Source organism: Urocitellus parryii, chromosome 4, assembly GCF_045843805.1.
Source record: "Urocitellus parryii isolate mUroPar1 chromosome 4, mUroPar1.hap1, whole genome shotgun sequence".
Lineage (NCBI taxonomy): Eukaryota > Metazoa > Chordata > Mammalia > Rodentia > Sciuridae > Urocitellus > Urocitellus parryii.
In genome coordinates, this window is record NC_135534.1 from 189,491,453 (window position 1) to 189,510,625 (window position 19,173).

Genomic DNA, 19,173 nt, shown 5'->3' on the forward strand with positions numbered 1-19,173 from the left:
AGTATTTAGTGTTAGTATTACTTCCCCCATCTTAACCCTCAGATAATTCATTAAAAATGTTTTAAGTTCACTCTAGTTATGGTTAGGGAGGTGTACTTATTACCTACCACATTCTTTTTGCAAGTCATTCAGTTCCCATATTTTCTGTGTCCTTATGACAGTTCATTTACTGGATTACTGAGGGTACATGGATGCTCCATATAGAGGACCACTGGGAAAACATGGTTATAACACATGAAGCAGCATTTTTTTTCCTTCATAAGAGAAAAAGTAACAACCACCAGATTAAATGATATAGGAATTTAAAAGTTTTAAACTAAGCGGTGGAATGATATTTTAGGGATAATGGACCACAGTGGCCCACAAGATGACCTTGAAATAGATTTGATTGTAAAACACAGGAAACCTCAGAGTTAATGGTTCCATATTTTAATAATATCAATCTTTATTTTCCTAAAGCTTTGTGGTCACATCTCATTCACCACTAGACAACAAGGCTATCAGAATTTAACAAGAACTAACAATAAGACAAAAATTTGAAAGAATCAACAAAAAATTCCTGGAACTTCAGGATGCAAGGTTAATACACAGTCAATTGCTCTCCTATATATCAGCAATTGAAGTGTAATTTGAAATTAAAAACAATACCATTTACATTAACATCCCCCAAATAAAATATTTAGGCATAAATGTAACAATATATTTCACACACACACACACACACACACACACACATATATACAAATTATATGAGGAAAAACTACAAAATCTGATGAACAAAATCAAATAAATGAATAAATGGTGACCTATTCCATGTTCTTAGATGATGGGAAAACAGTCTGTCAAGTTATCAGTTCCCAACTTGATCTGTAGATTTGAAACAATCTCAATTAAAGGCCCAGGAAAAAGGGGCTGGGGTTGTGGCTCAGCAGTAGAACACTCGCCCAGCACATGTGAGGTGCTGGGTTCAATCCTTAGCACCACCTAAAAAATAAATATAATAAAGGCATTGTGTCCAACTACAACTAAAAAAAAAAAAACACACACTTTAAAAAAAAAGGTCCAGGAAGTTATTTTGTGAATAGCAACAAACATTCTGAAATTCATTCGCAGAACACCATAGCCATTTTGGAAGATAGTTTGGCAGTTTTTTTACAAAACTAAATATACTAAAAAATTAAAAAACAAAAAAAGCTAAATATATTCTTACCATACAATCTTTTCATGGCTCTGTAGCTTGTCTCTTTTCTGAGCACTGAATAATGTTCCATTGTATTGCTGTAGTACTCTCTATCATTTACCTACCAAAGAACATCTTGGTTGTTTTTAAGTTTGGGCAATTACTAAAAAAGTTGCCATAAACATCTATGTGCAGATTTTATATGTACATTAATTTTCAATTCATTTGGGTAAATACCTATAAGTGTGCTCACTCATATGGTAAGGACGTGTTAGTTTTACATGTTTTTGTAACCAAATATTCCCAAATTCTACTTCCTATATAGTGGAATAACTTCCCAGGAGACCAATCTATGTATAACAATTATAAACACTCAAAAAAAAAATTCTCTTAAGGCTCTGGAGAGTCCACAAAGCCAAACAATTCTGTAGAGTCAACATGGAAGGGGCCAGCATAGGGTGTTTCCTGGTGCTAGGGCTTTCTACTAAGAATGAGACACACAGGCAAAGCAAGGCACAGAACAGCAGAAGTTCCCATGGAGAACCACCATCCTTTGGGCCTGAGGAAGGCAGAGCAAAGGACAAAGTGGGAGGAAAATTCTGGAAAGAAAAGAGGCTGAGAAGTGTTTGTGTGTGGAAAATGTACAAGTCTCTGGCTGAATTCTGAAACACCATGTTCAGATGGCAAACAGCTCAGCTAAGAAAAAGCACCTAAATGGAGATCTGAGCTATCATCCAAAAGTGTGACAGTTTTTAGTTCAAGTTTAACCATATTTATTGTCTGCTAAAAGAAAAGTAACTTGGCCAGGCACAGTGGCCCACACCTGTAATTTCAGGGACTCTGAAGACTGAAGCAAGAGGTCAAAAGTTCAAGGTCAGCCTCAGCAAGTTAGTGAGGCCCTCAGCAACTTAGCAAGAACCTGTCTCAAAAATAAAAAGGGTTGTGGATGTGGCTCTGTGGCTAATTACCCCTGGGTTCTATCCCCAGCCCCAAAAAGAGAAAAGAAAATTAACTCTTTGGAGGAATAGAGTCCAGAGTCCCCACAACATAACATTCTAAATGTCTAGGATTCAATCCCCAAATATTAGATATCTAAAGGAACAGTGTGGCTGGGGAGAGGCAGAGTCAATCAAAAAAGATCAAACCCAAGATGACCCAGATAAGTAAATATCAGACAAGAACTTACATTGTTTTTTTTTTAAATAAGCCTAGAAATTATATATATATATATATATATATATATATATATATATATATATATGACTAAATAGAAATTTTAAAACTGAAAAATAACAATATCTGCAATTTTTGTTAAATGACTGAGATTTGCAGAATAACAAGTGATCTAACCATCCTAATTGGAGTTTCATAAAGATAGGAGGGAAGAGAAAGGGACAGAAAAGAATATTTGAGTAGAAATGCACCAAAAAAAAAAAATCCAAAACCTGGTAAAATGCATAACTAAAAACAAACAAAAAAACAACAATAACAAAAAGCTAAGCAAAACTTAAAATAGAACAAGTACAACTCGGCCCATCATATGATCAAAGTGATGAAATTCAAAACTAGAAGAAATCATGAAAGCAAACAGGAAAATTACATACTGCATTCAGGGAAGCAATCTGAATGGCCACCAATACCACCCTGGAAACCCTGAGCGCTAAAAAGTGGGCTCTTTGCAGTACTGAAATAAAACACAATTTTAAGAAAAATATTGTTTCAATTAATATTCAGAAAATATTTTGTACTTTAAGATTGCTCTGAAATCAAAAGTAGCATAATAAAATTACATATCTAAACATAAATAAGCAAAATTGGTTTTAAATTGCTCTTTTCAGAGAAATATCCAAACAAAAATGGTGATCTTATTGCTTTTTCACTGCCCTTCACATTTTTTAATGAAGGCTCAATCAATGTGCAAGAGACGTGATTTTAAAAGGTAGAAAAACTTTCCATTCTATATTTGTTTGAAAGGCTTGGTAATCTACAAGCTTTGTAAAATGACTTCCCACATTAAAAACTATATTATAAGAAATCAACTTGGAGCCTGCTTAAAAGAAATAAGAAAAGCATGAGGGAACAGTTTTCACTATAGGATGTGCCTGTCCTCCTGACATTTTATGTCCATAGTCATGTATATTCACTTTGGTCAAAAGAAGAACTGCCTGTCATTTCTATATGTTCATGAAATTTTTATCCGAAAATCAATTCTTCTAATGACAAATTTCCTTCCAAGTACCTGACAGTAGTTGTTGAGGGTGTCTTGGTTGTTTTTGCTTTGCCTTGGAGCCCCCAGACACTTCAGTCAGCAATTTCTACTTTCTAGAGTTAGCTCAGAATGTGGCAGGCAATAAAGCCTTAAAAAAAAAAAAAAAAAAAAAAAGTATAGCTAGTCAATGCCTTGACAGATAAACTATTTTCCTAGAGAAATGGTAAAAAATTAATGCAGTACTTCAAAAGAACAAGCTATGCAGCTTTTATTTACCATTTAATGTCTTCTTAGCATGGGACAGATTTTCCTTTCAAAGAAGGCTTATTACATGCTTTGCTAGCCAAGTACATATTGCGGAGGATTCTGTGAAGACGTCGCATACAAAATACAAAAATCTGTCACATATACATCCATTTAACAACAGCTTATACATTACAGTGAGTGCCAATATCAAAATAATTCCCTGGACTTAACAAGCAGCATGAATATATTGTGGCACTAGAACCAAGATACATCCCACAAAGGACCCGTGTTCAGAAGTGCAACTGTTAGTAGAGCAGACAACTGAGACCGTATCTTTGTTTCTTTTTTCTTTTTCATAATACATAAGTGAAAAAAGGGCAACATAACAGGAATTTGGTGGAAGTCTTGTGCACGGAGATTTGTCACAGGAAGACCCTCTGGGAACTATAAATTGAATATAAACATTCAAATTGCTCTTTATCACCCAAAATACAACTGTATACCACTTTCATGGTTATTTCCAGTTGCCACAGTTCAGGAATCTCCCCTCTCACATATCAATAAATTTGTGAAGCTATAGATAATGCACTAATGTCAGGAATAAGGAATTCAGTAAGAGAGCCTACAAACTGGTTGTTTGTATGACAAGAAGCTCTGAGCTTATAGGGAGAAAAATAATCAAAATCCATTCCAGATAGCTTTAAATAATGAAGACTGATGAAAGAGGTGTGCATGGGAACTTTAGCTATTTGTTCATCATCATCAACATTCTGCACTTACAGACTCTCAGTTATTGACCTGTTTAAATAAATGTGTGTACACCAAACATAAGCTGCACTGTGAGAAAATAATTTATCATGAGTAGATGTGTAAATGGTTTGGCTGGTCAAGATGAAGGCATTAAGTATATAAATTAGAAATGTGCTTAGAAAGCTAAAAGAAATGTAACTCAAAAGCACTGAGTTTTGGCAGACAGAGTGGGGGTGAGGTGATATCAGCACCATTCTCAGCACCAAGGGAAATTCCCAATATTAAATAACCAAAAAGCTTTAAAAGCACAAAATTTGATGAGGTTTCAACACCTGCCCATTTGCACAGATCTTGCCCTTTTTATATTATTACTTTCTGAACATCCCTGACCTGCACTACCCTCTTGACAAGGAAGCATATCCTCCATACTGTAAATGAAAGTCAGAGGGCATTTAGTGGAGGGGAAATGCTGATCTGGAAAATACCAAGTCCTGTGAGTCACAGCTTTCTGAAGAACATCCAAGCAAGTTATTCTCAAATGGAAGTCTACAAGAGGTTCTGTAAAATTCACAACTACATTTCAGTATCAGCAAAGAGTAATAAACACTGAAAATTTTTATTTGTAAATCCTTTTCCTAATCAGAAGTAATCCCAAACATAACACATTCAGATAAATTTAGGTACTATCCATGGCAGTGTTTTTCAAACTATGAGTAGTAACCCAGTTGAGTAAGGAAATGAATTTAGTGGGTCTGAAGAATTTACAACAGAGAGAGAGAAATCAAAGTGTGTCACACATAGTGACTATGTATTATTTCACAAAAGATTTATTTCAGTTAAAGATTTTATATTCAGACATAGTTACACACACACACACACACACTCACACACACACACACTCTGTTCTGGATCATGAAGTAGAAGTTATTTTTATTATGAGTCACAACCAAAACAGTATGAAATGCACAGTGGTCAATGGAGACAACCAATACTAATAAATATAGAGTTTCCACCAAAAATAATAAACATGGAGATTCCTGGTGTTGATGCAATAAGAGAACAGTATTGCATGTAAATCAATCTTGTGCCGTGGAATCCAAGGCAAGCTAAAGGGTCCTTAGCTAACCATAAACATGTAGGTTAAAATTACCCTATACTCTTAAGCAAGGGTGTGAGCAGCAGAAGGAAAGAAATTCTGTCTACAATTATCTACTTGGAGTGATATGCTATTTTAAGAAAATGCATTAAAAAGAGGTAATTTCATGATGGTTAATTAATAGGCTCTCCTTCTACCCTACAAAGTCAGACTATTAGCATAAAAATGAGTAAAAAATTTTAAGTTGTCATTACAATTTTGAGATTACAAATGGTCTAAATCAAGGCAGTCTGCGATTTTTTGTTTTGGGTTTTGCAAAATACGCAACCACAGATACAGACAGAGGAACAATCTTGTCTTCTACTTTAATCTGCCTGTAAAAGGACTTTGATTAGAATCACATGGAGCCCAAACTTGTGCTCTCAACCTGTAAAGATGCTAACCAATCACTTTCTAAAAATTTAACTGTTGAACACATGAAATGTTGAGCTTTTGACTTTGAAGAACCCAATGATAAAGAGTCAATCAAGGACTGTTGTCAGCCACCCTCAATGTACTTCATCTTTGGAATTTCTGGGGTAGGCCATGGTTAGCAATGATTTTGGCGTCCGGCTGTAAAAGAGTGTAGTGGGCAGGATGTTTAACACCTGATCTGCCCTTGGCACAGGGCTCAGAAAGTAATTTATATCACCTCCAATCCTATTTCCTCAGGTATAAAAGAAGAGGTTAAAGTGATTTATAGGAAACCATCCTGAAATAACTTTAGCTTGGATAGCTAAGATTTTTGTCCAGCTTGCTCTGCAACTCTCTATAATTCCTTTTATAATAGCTTTAATTCTTTTAACAACTATTTCTGCCCATCTCATTTACAATCAATCACCTCGCAAACACCCAAGGTTCCTTTAAGCTCAGCCCACGTTAAAAAAAAAAAAAAAAAAAAAGAGTCAAGTTAAAATAAAGCTAATAAGGAACAAAATTTAAGGCTTTTTTTTTTTTTTTATTTCAGCCAAGGAATGATGCATGCTACAGATTAATCTTTACTCTTCCCCACTTGGTTTTTTAAAGAATACCACCATTTCAACCCCCAATAAACATGGCACTTGTTTCTTCCCCTTCTCATTTATTCCAGATTTTCAAGTGTTTTCTTAAGTAATGATGCTTTCTCCTGCAGTTCAGGTCTGCTATCTGTCTCCATAGTGGCTAAAGACTCAATCAGGAGCACTCTGCATTCAGATGTCAAACTTTCCCACTGTTTAGATTCTGTATGGAAAAAGAAAAAAGAGAAAGAAACCAAAGAACTCTTACAGAACAAGCAAGAAAAAAAAAAAAAAACTGAAACTCTTTTCTTCCACATATCCTATACCCAAAATAAATAGAAAGCAAGCCCTTGAAGTACATAATAATCATAGGTTCAATGGGTAGCTCAAAACCCAAGTACTGAGAGTAGCCTGACAGCTACTCAGAGTGTCTCACCCCTCTTTCCCAGTAGCATTGAAGCAAAGTGAAAGGAACTATACCACAACAAAGTGGGAAGAAGGAAGCACTGAGGAAGGCAGAGTGTCAAGATACACTCAGTGGAAAAAAATCCCTAATTGCAAAGTTGGCTTAAGCAGAAACTTTATGACTCATTTCTTTAAAGAAAGTTAACAGAACTATATACATTCTGAAATTGTAGAAAATAAGAAAGTATACCAAGTCTTAAATTGTATTTTTAAGGTTCTGCCACTTTCTAGCAATGTGGCATCAAGCAAGTTATTAATAACCATTTAGCCTCACTTTCCTCATCTAGAATATATTAGCACCTTTCTGGCAAACTGAGAATTCAGTAATCTAAGTGTCTAGCTCTTTTATTTCAACAAGGAAAAAAGGGACTTTGTGATGTTTACCATTAACTGCTAAGCAAAGATAGAAAAACAAACAGCAAATCCACAAGGCTGTGGAGAAAACTGTTCCATCTTCTGCATTCTTAACCATGGGGTAAAAACAATAAAAAATAGAAGAAAAACAAAACAGGCTTCCTTTTGAAATCAGCAACAAAAACAAAACTGGAGAAAATGCTGGTCATTTTTTTTTCCTACCACTGATGCAATAGACCATTAGAAGAAACTTGCTTCTGAATAAAGTTTTTTAAAAAGAAAGAAAATGAGGAAAAAGAAATATGACTTTTAAAAAAGTGCTATTATCAAATCTGATGACTCAAGTGGGTAAGTGTAAAATGTTTTCAATCTTCTTTCCAGTGGTGTCACTCTGCTTATTTATATGTATTCACTGAAGTCTACTATGCCATTGTCAAACACTTCTGTAATTAACCAAGATTAAATCAGAATTAATGATGGAAACAGAAACTTTATTACTCTGGGATAAATACAACTTAATAATACATGAGAAGTATATAGAAGTATCAAACCCTTAAATTTAATAATTTTAGCTTTGTATATTCTACTTGATATGCACATATATTAATTTGTATTTTAGAGTATAAGCAAAAACAAAACAAAACATTTCTAAATTATATGCCATAAAGGGTCTTGGTTTCCTGGTCCTCCAACCAGAACTATCAAAAACTCACCTTCAAGTTTTTTAAGCAGTAATTCTATCACAGATAAAGCTTCTGTTCTCACAGATGAGTAGGTCTTATTTTCTAAGAAGAAAATCACACAGTTCATATGTATGCCTTAAAGACAGAACTTCTAAGATTATAGTCACTGAAAGATGTTCAGAACTTGTAACCCCATAGAAAGCTACAACTTTTGTTGTTATTGTTTGCTTTTTTTTTTTCTAAGTGAGCTTCCCCTTGCTAATTACTATCAAATACTTGAAATGTGCTACATATCCACATTCCTCACTTTGGGGAACAGAGGGGACTATCAGCCAAATATACCAATCACTACAACATGGGAATAAAGAACTCATTTTAGAAGTGGGAAATCAAAAGACACTATCTCAAATATAGCATCTTCACATCATAGCTAAGAAAGGTCTTCAGGTTTCCACGATCCTCCTCCTTTTACCAAGGAACATTATACAACCCTATGTTTAGACCAACTCAGGGACACCTGAAACCCTACAAAGACAAAGTAAAGTTGTTAGCTGTCAATTCATTAACCATAATAGCATGCTAACTCCAAGAGGTGCAACTAAATTATGCCTTGTTGGTATCTACTCTTAGATATGGCATCTAGTTCACAGTGAAATTATATACCAAAAAATTAATACAAAACCAAGCCCAAGGTAGGGAAAGAAGTGCTACAAAAAATGATGGTGGGGCTGGGGATGTGGCTCAAGTGGTAGCGTGCTCGCCTAGCATGCGTAGGGCACTGGGTTCGATTCTCAGCACCACATAAAAACAAAATAAAAATGTTGTGTCCACCTGAAACTAAAAAATAAATATTTAAAAAAAAAAAAGATGGTGACTTGCCAAGAGGATGTAAGAGGTCAGCTTGAAGGGGCTTCCATTGGAGAAATGGGACAATTTAAGTAATAAATTACTTAAGAAAAATAATTAACTCTAACTCATTGGGAGGTGGGGGGATTGAAGGAATCCATAAATCAATACCAGTCAATAAACAGACAGATAGGGAGAAGAAAAAATTTTCTTACAAAAGAATACTGGCTACCAAATGGCAAATGTGGAAAGTGCTCGAGTTGAAAAATCATAAAAAATTGGTTCAAGGAAGAATTATGAATTCATGCCATATAGAGAAGACATTTTGAAGAGGAGAAATTTGCACAGTCTTAATAATGTCTTCTCAAAGACTGCTTGCTAGATGCAGTTTTAAAGGAGATAATTTAAATGGTCTTAAAAGTTATGTTCCCACAGGCTGCTAATTAGACAGAAGAGAAAAAAATAGAAAGTATACAGTACCGAGAATCACTAATACCTTGGCAAGGTAATCAAAATCAGTGTCACAAATGGATGTAAACACACTGTGTGCCTCTTGATGTGAGGAAAAACAGTATGACCTATGTAATATCCCAACTGGAAATTCATAAGCCAGATCTAATCATGAGGAAACATCAAAGAACAAATTACAAACATTCCATTTTTCAAAAAGAGGAGTGAGAACCAGGTGTGGTGGGACACAACTACCTTCAGCAGCTTGGGAGGCTGAGGCAGGAGAATCCCTAGTTCAAAGCCAGCCTCAGAAATTTTGAAGACCCTGTCTCAAAATAAAACATAAAAATGGGCTGGGGGTTGCAGCTTAGTGGTTAAGTGCCCCTTGGTTCAATCCCTGGTAACAGAATGGGGGTGCGTATGTGGTTATTCTTCAAAACTGTCAAAGGCTGAAGAAGTATTCCAGATTAAAAGAGACTAAAAATGTATAACAACTAAAGCAGTAAATTATCCTTGACTGAATTCTTTAATGAAAACAATTCTGAGGAAATCCTATAAATAAAATTACTGAAAAAAAGACAGAATATGAATGGTAAAAATTTGATAACACTACATCTGTGTCATTATCTAAGTTTAATAACTATACTATTGTTACATAAAAGAATGCACAGTGAAAATGTAAAAATAAAGAGATGTGATATAAGCAATAATATACCTTCAAATGTTTCAGAAAAAGGACCAAATATGTACAAAGCCAAAAGATAAAGGCAATAGGACAAAATGAGCAAAAGTGGACACCGTAAGTGAACTACTTGTTGCAATTGTTCTGTAAGTTTAAAATCATTTCCAAGTTTAAAAAAAAATTAAATACTTGCCACAAAGGTCTAATCTAGGTGCTAAAATTCTACTATAATTCTAGATTAAAATATCCAGTTTAGGGGGATATATGGAGTATAATAAGTAGGACAGTTCGGCCGTTGTTCCAGAAATTTAGTTCCCACAACAAGATAGGGAATATTGAAAGATCAGTTCCTTAGCTTTAAAATCAGCATTTCTTATCAATTTTGGGTTACTACACTCACCTAAAGAATAAGTGATAGATTTACAAGTTTCCTGGAGAATTTCAGCCAAAGCTGCAGGATCTGCATGTTCTTTTTCCAAAAGCATTAACCTACACAAATCAGAAAGCAAGACACAAATGCTACTAAGAAACATTTTCAAACCTTCCTGGCACAACAATTTCTACCTGCATGTTATAATTTGTACTACATCACTTCAGCTACTAGTTTGAAAATTTGTAACAATTCTATTGATTATATACAGAATGCTAGTGGGGGGAGGGATATAAAGCAAATTACCCCTGAAAAAAAGCATTCATTGACTGAAGAACTCCCAGCTGCACTTTCCATGTGCTGAGTTTTAGCCGTTCACACATCATTTTGCACAGCTCCTGACGATAACAACCTGAGAAAAATAAAATGTAGGACAGAGCAGAAGAAAGTGTGAAGGAGTGACAGAACAAATGAGGAACAGACAGAAAGAGAAGGGGACAGTGAAAGAGGGTAGAGAGACAAGAAGAATAAAGCAGAGGAGGGAAACAATAAATGCCTTTAATTAAAGTCATGAAATCACCACCACCACCCAAAAAACAAAACCTTCAGCATGACTTTGTGTTCAATTTTCAAACAATTTCCTTAATCAAGACCTCTCTTCTCCCAACAAAATTATATCTATTTCCATAAATGTTTGCTTTCAAGGCATATCATCCTCTACAGAACTAAGGCAGCATTTTAACCATATTTCCTTTCCCTTTAAACTCCCTAAATAACACTAATAAAGAAAGCTAAGTTCTGGAGCCCTCCACACTCTTATAAGCTTCTGCAACCTATATGTTTACCAAGAATCAAGTGCTTGGTCACAAACCTGCTGTCCCAATTGCTACTGTTGTTGTAATTACATAATTAATGTTACACTACCTGATGAATCAGGGGTATAACACTCAGCAAAGGAGTCATTTTTTTAAATGCTATAGGATTTAGTAGGACTCAAAGAAATGTAAAAATAAGGGAGGGTGGTAAAAATCTAGAATTCTGCACTACGTTTGCTTCTTAATTGTAATTTTCTTCTCTATTTTTAAAGAAACAAAAGGTAGGCTGGGGATGTGGCTCAGTGGTAGAGTGCTCGCCTCACACATGCGAAACCCTGGGTGTGATCCTCAGCACCACATACAAAAAAATAAAAATAAACAAGTGAAATAAAGGTGTTGTGACCCACTACAACTAAAAAGTAAATATCTTTTTTAAAAAAAGAAATTACAGGCAGAAATTACAGGTGACACATTCTGAGTAAGATATGTGAAACTTCAATGTGTAACAGTTAAACTCTATAGGAATGGCCTTGGCTCTCTGGTCAAACAAATGTACATTTCTACTTCTAAGTTAAAATGAACTGTTTTGTTTTTATGTCATCTTTTTTATGTAATTCCCTACTTTTTTAGCTTCAGGCAAAAGTTAATAGTCCGAATGGTGAAAAATAAGTGGACTTCCACTAAAATCCATACACTGCACCAAGAGATAATACCACTCACAAATCTGTACAGTGTCTTTTGGGAAATTCTTCTGATACATCACAAGTATATTTTATACAAAATATACAAATAGAAGTCCACACAAAGCACAAAACCCTTAAGTCTGATTTTAGATAAACAAATCATGAATAATCCACAATACATTTCATAATACTCAAGAATATTGAGATATCCAGAGGGACACAGTATGGAACCCAGAACAAGCAAACTTAAAAGAGTGGCATCAGCCCACATTGAAGGACCTGTCAAAGGACTTAAAACTAACTGCACTCTGATTCAACAATCCTTTAAAAGTACCTGTCCAATTATGAAAAATCTCTCAGTCATGAGTTTCTCAGTGAAACATTTGTCACTTGCTTAGTGAAGATATGGCAGCAAGGCCATTAATTTTGAGACAAAGAGATACTAATAAATTTTTCTGGATTCCTCAGAATAGAGATCATCAAATAACAGAATAATTCCTATAATCAAGCCAACCACATAAAAATCATCATGGTTGTTATGAACTGTGTCCACCAAAATTCTTATGTTGATGCCCTAACTACCTCCAGCCTTAGAACACAACTGAATCAGCAAACAGTTTTTAAAAGGGTCATACTAGTGGGCCCTATTCCAATATGGCTTGAGAGAACAAGAGGAGATTAGGATACAGTGTACAGAGGGAAGTCCACATGAAGACCCAGGAAGAAGACATCCTGATACAAGCCAAAAAGAAAGGCCTCAAAAGAAATCATCCCTGCTGACACCTTGATTTTAAATTTTTACCCTCCAGTTTTGTGAGAAAATAAATTTCTACTGTTTCAGCTCTCTAGCTTGTGAAACTTTCTTACAGTAGCTCTAATAAAGCAATATAATCATCATGAGGTTATTTGATGATAATGTAATAAAATTTATATTAGATAATTCTCACTATTATCTAATTATTCAATCAGGCTCTATAATAATTATTAATTTGCCATACAGAAAATCTATGCTCTTGTAACCTCAGGTTATAGCACTTCTTCAAATGCAGGTTCTGGTGCTTACGTTGGGTCTCCTCATTCCGAGGCCAGGCTTTGCCCAGGCTCTCAAAGGCACCCAGCAAAGACTCCAGCTGCAGTTCTCTTTCCTTCTCATTCTCATCTTCTGTTTTGGTCATCCGGACCCCCATGCTTTCAAGTGAGTTCTAGGATATATCAAAGAACAGAAAAGCAAAATTTATTATTTCATTTTTAAAGTTAGAGAAACACTATCAAAGCAATTAAATAAATTACCAAAGTAGAAGACACTGACCAAGAATTAAATGCTAAATTCTCTACCAATAGTTTACCTATTTATAATGAAAATTTTTAACAGAAATAATATTTCTCTAATCTGGGAAGTACTTTAAATAAAAAGTGGGGAAAACACAATATATGTTATGTTTTGCGTACAACCTTAAAAAGACCTGCATTAGAATTAGAATTAACAATGGAAGAAACTTGGTAATGATATAAGCCCAAATTCTTTCTTAATAAACCAGGAATAGACCAGAAGTAACTGGTACAGCTAACTGGTGATATAATCAATTGAAAACAAAAGTCTCCAAATCCATATACTACTGTTATATATGTAACGGAAATTATTTAAACAGTCTTATTACGGAAACAAAATGAATACAAATTGGCAAAATAAGAAACAAGAAAAGCTATTTAAAATATTTCATGCTTCAAATAAGTAAACTATATTCCTCTTTCTTTTTAGTATCCAACCTCTAAAAAAATGTACTTCATTTTCCAAATGAAACCAGTCTTTATTTTATTTATTTATTTATTTTATTTATTTATTTTTATGTGGTGCTGAGGACTGAATCGAGTGCCTCATACGTACTGGGTAAGTGTTCTACCACTGAGTACCACCCCATCCCCAAATCAGTCTTCTTTTACTAGAATTACCCAGTATATTGCAGAGGCATGACACATGGGCTTATATTTCACTCTAGTGAAATATAAAGAACCAGAATCCCTGAAGACTTCCTGCCTATCATATGAAAGACAAACTTTAATAAAACATGCAATCAGGAAACAGAAATATATTTTTTAGCTTTTTTTCTTTTAAGTACAGACCAGACCTAAGAGAACATAGGTAACTGTCATTACCTTCTTGATGAGAGGTATGACAATGTCAGAAAACTCCTGGAATCTGTCTTCTTTGGTGGCCTTCAAAACATCAGCTGCACAGCTGATTGCTACGATTTTGTATTTAAGATTTTCTCTGCAACACTCCTTCAGAACAGCTTGAAGAATTTCATTTGTGCTGGGTTGATTGGGCACAGATTTTTCCAACTCTGCACTATAGGATCCACAAAAAAGCATCAAAACAGTTAACAAAGGTTACAACTTTCAGGTTCAGTTTAAGAAATGACATCTTAATAGAACATTTACCTGCAAGCTGTCACCACACAGGCAATGGCTTTCAATAGTTCTTCCTAAGGAAATGCAAGATGAGGGAATAACTATTAAGCCCACAAATGTCACACTCTCTATACCATGATGACAATTACCTCAGGAATACTGGATAATTATGACAACAAAAATTAACAACATTCATCTTATCTTCAATGTGCTTTGTTGTTATAGGCACATACACCAAGTTTTACTCCAAACCATGAATGCAGGATAATGATCTTAATCTCCATTTCATAAAGGCCTGAGAACATATTTGCCCAAGATCACACAGCAAAAGTATCAACCACAGAATCACGATTACAACTGATACCCAGTATAATACTATTCCCACAATACTGCCTTGGCCACTACTGACCTTTATAAAATAAAGGAGACCATTACATATTGCCACAGTCTCATGTTCTCCACTGAATACTCACTGTATGTCCCTTGTGTAAAAAAGAACAAACAGTTTCTAATCACAGACCTCACATGAGCAACTACAGCCCCAGGATTAGAAGCAGCTTGCCTTGGTACTCAACTTTACACAAGCCCAATCCTGACTTGTTTATGGGATCAACAGTTACAAATTGATGACACTTGATTTAAGAGATAACTTGGATAATCAAATATGCAAGATCTATTAATCTCTGCATTCAAGGACATGAGGGTCACACTTTGAGATGAATAGCATATAGTTAAAACCAGGTGAAGTTTACCCAAAGCCTCCTACTAAGAAATCAGCTTCACAAAAACAATACACTTAAAGTCACACAAAACCAGACTCTTATTTTTATAGAAAATGAAATATTAAGTCATAGTTTTTTTAGGATACTTTAAATTTAACTAGGAATGTTTTCTTTACCTTTCCTGCCCATGTTCTTCCAGCCAGGCCTTGCAACAATGCACTCAGTATCATTCCCAGATATGGAGGTACTAGAGAGCTGGTCTGTTTTGCAATTGATGCCATGGCAATGGCACCCTGGGCTTTCATCTTCCAAGACTGAGACTGCAATGCCTTCTGGGTAATGGTAATCAATTCCTGCAGGTACAATCGGATGCCTCCAAAGGACCCTGGGTTTAAAATGCAGTTAAAATACTTCTTAAGTGACAGGAAATATTAACTAATTTCTCTTCTTTTTAAGTCTGAAGAAAGTCAGTGGCCATCAGTCTAAAGCAATGATTGTCAAACTGTTAAAGCACACCACTCTCAAAGGAAGGAACAGAGGGTGGTGTGGCTTATTTTTATAAGAGTAAGGACTACATGAACTTGGATATGTTTCCAGGAAGATGTAGTGCAATTGATCCATCATACATTAATATGTGTCAGAGTGAAAAAACACCTCTGAGAAACACTACTCCAAAATAATACTGAGCGACATAAAAATCACCCTTACACTTTATTTTATTTTATTTTTTTTTTAACTTTGGTACCAGGAATTGAATCTAGGGGCATTCGACCACTGAGCCATATCTCCAGCCCTTTTTTGTATTTTATTTAGAGACAGGGGCTCATTGAGTTGTTTAGGGTCTTGCTAAATTGCTGAGGCTGGCTTTGAACTCACAATCCTCCTTCCTCAGCTTCCTGAGCTGCTGAGATTACAGGCATGCACCAACCATTATACTCTTGACTAAAATAAGTAGAGCCCTACTTTGCTTGGGCAGTTTGTATTCTCACATGGGCAGCACAAGTCAAAGAGAAAAGCTCCAAATGCCAACGTTGTGTACTTAGAAATTTGGATTGACTAAAATTGAGATACATATTGTTAAAGTTCTAGGAAAGAAATTATAGAGGAGTTTATGAATAAACAATGTCAGTAAAGAGAATTCCAGTTATAGTTTATAGAAAGCAGGTTTAATTTAAAAGCAGTGTACTAACCAGGTACATTTTCCTGCCACACTTCAGTCCATAAATTACATTCTTCTTTTTCAGATTTCTCTTCATCAGCAATTTCATGCATGCCTAGAAATGCCAAGGGCAAAACTTCTTTGGCATGGTTCTTTAATACATCAGGGCTGTATCGTCCAATCGCATGAATAGTCAAAGCACAAGAAATCTTATAGATGGGTTCTGAAGAGAAGAAGAAACCAAAATTTTATAATACTTATTGGTTTTCAGGATAACTAATCTAAATATACTATTGCTCAATTTGTACCACAGCAAAACAAACAAGTAAAATGAATTAGAAATGTTTCTAACAAAATACATTATGTCAGAGAAAAATTCACTGTTACTTTACATGTATTACTTTATTATGTTACCGTCTAAATTAAAATTGACATGAAACAGAAGGTACCTTCTTTCTCCATGTACCAGCCACTGAGCTTTTGCAGCAGTTTTTCAGTGCTGCTATCTCGTGAGGTCTAAAAAAAGAAACCATTCTAGTCATTTCTCTATAATTATCAAAGAGTTTTATTTAACTAAATCAGAAATTCAACTCACCCGAACTAAATGGCCCATGGCAAATGCACAAGATTTCTGAATTACACTATTTCGATCTGTCAGGCCACTAAGCAAAGCACTCATAAGTTTACCTACCAGAAATAAAAGAAAAAATCTGATACTTGGTTAATCAAATGGTCTATTCTATTCCAAGACAAAAATAAATAAATAACCTTATAATTAATAGCTGGTTTACTCCATAATAGTTTAGATCTCTTGAATGTTATATTTGTACTGTTTTGCCTTCTGTCTCCTGATAGTAAATTAAAAGTTAACCAGTGTCTAGAATATTGTGGGGAAAGTTGCAAAAATGAGAGATGGAGACATAAAAGTTCATGAGATCCACATCTTACCTAGAAGCCAGTATAAGAAGAAAAATGCTGATATAAAATTAGTTCTGTATGATAAACAAGTCCTACAGAATGACAAGATACTCTTACCTCCTTATACCACTAAGAAACAACAATCAAACACTCCTAGGACAGTAAAAACTTGCTAAACACTGCAATCATGGAGACAAAGGGATTTGGTGAGTAGGAAAAGAGCACACAGCATATTAAACATGTCTAAATATTTTTCCATTTAAAACTTTGTCTCATAAGATATAAAACCGTGCAAAAATTTCCACAAACATGGTAAAACAAACTCACCTGAGTAAGGTGTTAGGTCCTGTGGACACTGAGTTGTTAAAGACACGATGACACTGGCACAGCCTCCCTTTAGGGTTACAAAAAAAGCAAAGGCCTAAGTGTGATGATCACATTGTTTAGTCTATCAAACAATATGGTTTTGGTACCAAAGATTTAAATATATGAAACACATGAAGCCTAATAGACCCTCCAGAATTCAGTCTAGAAAAAGGAAAACTTATTTTGAACTAGTAATGAAGAGATATTTGTTTTTTGAAGACCTCCAACAAGATCAGTGGCCTTGGGCACTGTGAATTAAAAAAAAAAAAATGATACAATCTTGTAGGAAAACAACACAAGCAATCACTTACCCACTCTTGTGCTAGCATTTCCTTTTCTAAAAATTTAACCAAAGGAAATAGTTTTCAATGTATCCAAAGATACTCATCACAGCGCTTTAGTATTTTTTTTAAAACCTAAAATCAATCAATGTTCCTCATTGGATTAAAATAAACAGTTTTATCTCCATACAATAGAGTATTATATGATCATTACTGAAGATACATGCACAGAAAATACTCGGTTTAAACAATTTTCTCTGTGCATTAAAATTATAAACAATTTTTTAAACTTTTTTCTGATTTATAAATGTTAAAAATTTTAAATAAATACCAATTTTGCCTTGAGAAAAAAACTGAGTCATTTGTTTCAAAAAGGAGGTGGGGATTTTGGTTGAAATAGTGAGACACTACAGGTTCATCATTTGTAATGGCATGCCTACCCCAACCCCTCCCACCCCGGTGCATATTATGGAATGGGAAAGACTATGCCAGCATGGAGCAGGGAATATATGGGAACCCTGTATGTTCTGCTTAATTTTATTGTGAAACTAAACTGCCCTATTTTTAAAAAGTAAAAGAAAAAGCCTACCAAAAAAGTAGGGGATTATCCTTGTATAATCTTGAAAAGAGGACATTTTTCCACCCAAAACCTGCAGACCCCTCTACGAAATATTCTTATACCCTAAAACAATCACTTCCTGACAAATGGATGTGCGTCACCATTAAGTGATAATAAAGGAGAACCAAGAGCATGTACCCAGGGAACACAAATGAATCCACCAAAAAGAAGACATTAGTTCTTACATCAGGCACATGTTATATTTCCAAATCAATTTGCTGAGGGCCACTGCCAAGTAGGAATGACGCATCGAAATTTCCTTGCTAGTGTACCCCATGTTGCTTAGAGGAAGGACTCGTGGAAATGGACTTGCCTTGGACATTCGCTGTGACATTGCATGTATGTTTGAGAAAGGTGACCCTGCTCAAGGACCAGGGTGGATCCAGGTTTAGGGTGTATCCTTCAGGTTTTAGGAAGTATCCCGCTCCTTGGGTTTAGGGCGTTCCAGGTTTAGGACAATTTGGGTTTAGGGTGTTCCCGGTTTAGGACAATCTGGGTTTAGGTCAGTTCCAGGTTTAAGGTTATTCCTGCTGGGAATAGGGCGTATCCTGCTGCCTGAGTTATCGTTGAGTTCTAGTGGGATTCAAAAAGTTTTTGGGATTCAAAGCCTGGTGGAGTACATGATTTTGGGGGCAGAACTTGGATTTCCCCAGAACCTGTGTGTAGAGGGCCGGTGTGAGTTCGGGAATAAAGAATTACTATTTGAATCTACAAGGTGTGAGTGGCTCGTGATCTTGTGCCCAGCCAGACTGCGGCACAATTACAAGTTTTAAGATATTCGTGTAACCATAGAAACAAAATGTTCAATGTATAATAATATTAGGTTATATAGA

At 35.2% G+C, this 19,173-nt stretch overlaps 1 protein-coding gene across 5 annotated transcripts in view; it reads right to left on the minus strand.

The window, feature by feature from the left end:
- Positions 1 to 3,632: 3,632 nt before the first annotated feature.
- The window catches only part of Ecpas (Ecm29 proteasome adaptor and scaffold), a 117,454-nt gene continuing 101,913 nt past the window's right edge, over positions 3,633 to 19,173 (minus strand). For all 5 annotated transcript variants that reach the window (XM_026391119.2, XM_026391117.2, XM_026391115.2 and 2 more), the window contains 12 exons: positions 17,402 to 17,468; positions 16,752 to 16,843; positions 16,606 to 16,672; positions 16,188 to 16,379; positions 15,174 to 15,382; positions 14,306 to 14,349; positions 14,021 to 14,213; positions 12,930 to 13,068; positions 10,675 to 10,780; positions 10,399 to 10,487; positions 8,051 to 8,122; positions 3,633 to 6,741 (listed from right to left, as the gene is read on the minus strand). In XM_026391119.2, coding sequence (XP_026246904.2) covers positions 6,602 to 6,741; positions 8,051 to 8,122; positions 10,399 to 10,487; positions 10,675 to 10,780; positions 12,930 to 13,068; positions 14,021 to 14,213; positions 14,306 to 14,349; positions 15,174 to 15,382; positions 16,188 to 16,379; positions 16,606 to 16,672; positions 16,752 to 16,843; positions 17,402 to 17,468 — 1,410 coding nt within the window. In that variant the 3' untranslated portion in view covers positions 3,633 to 6,601. The remainder of the gene's footprint in view (positions 6,742 to 8,050; positions 8,123 to 10,398; positions 10,488 to 10,674; positions 10,781 to 12,929; positions 13,069 to 14,020; positions 14,214 to 14,305; positions 14,350 to 15,173; positions 15,383 to 16,187; positions 16,380 to 16,605; positions 16,673 to 16,751; positions 16,844 to 17,401; positions 17,469 to 19,173) is intronic.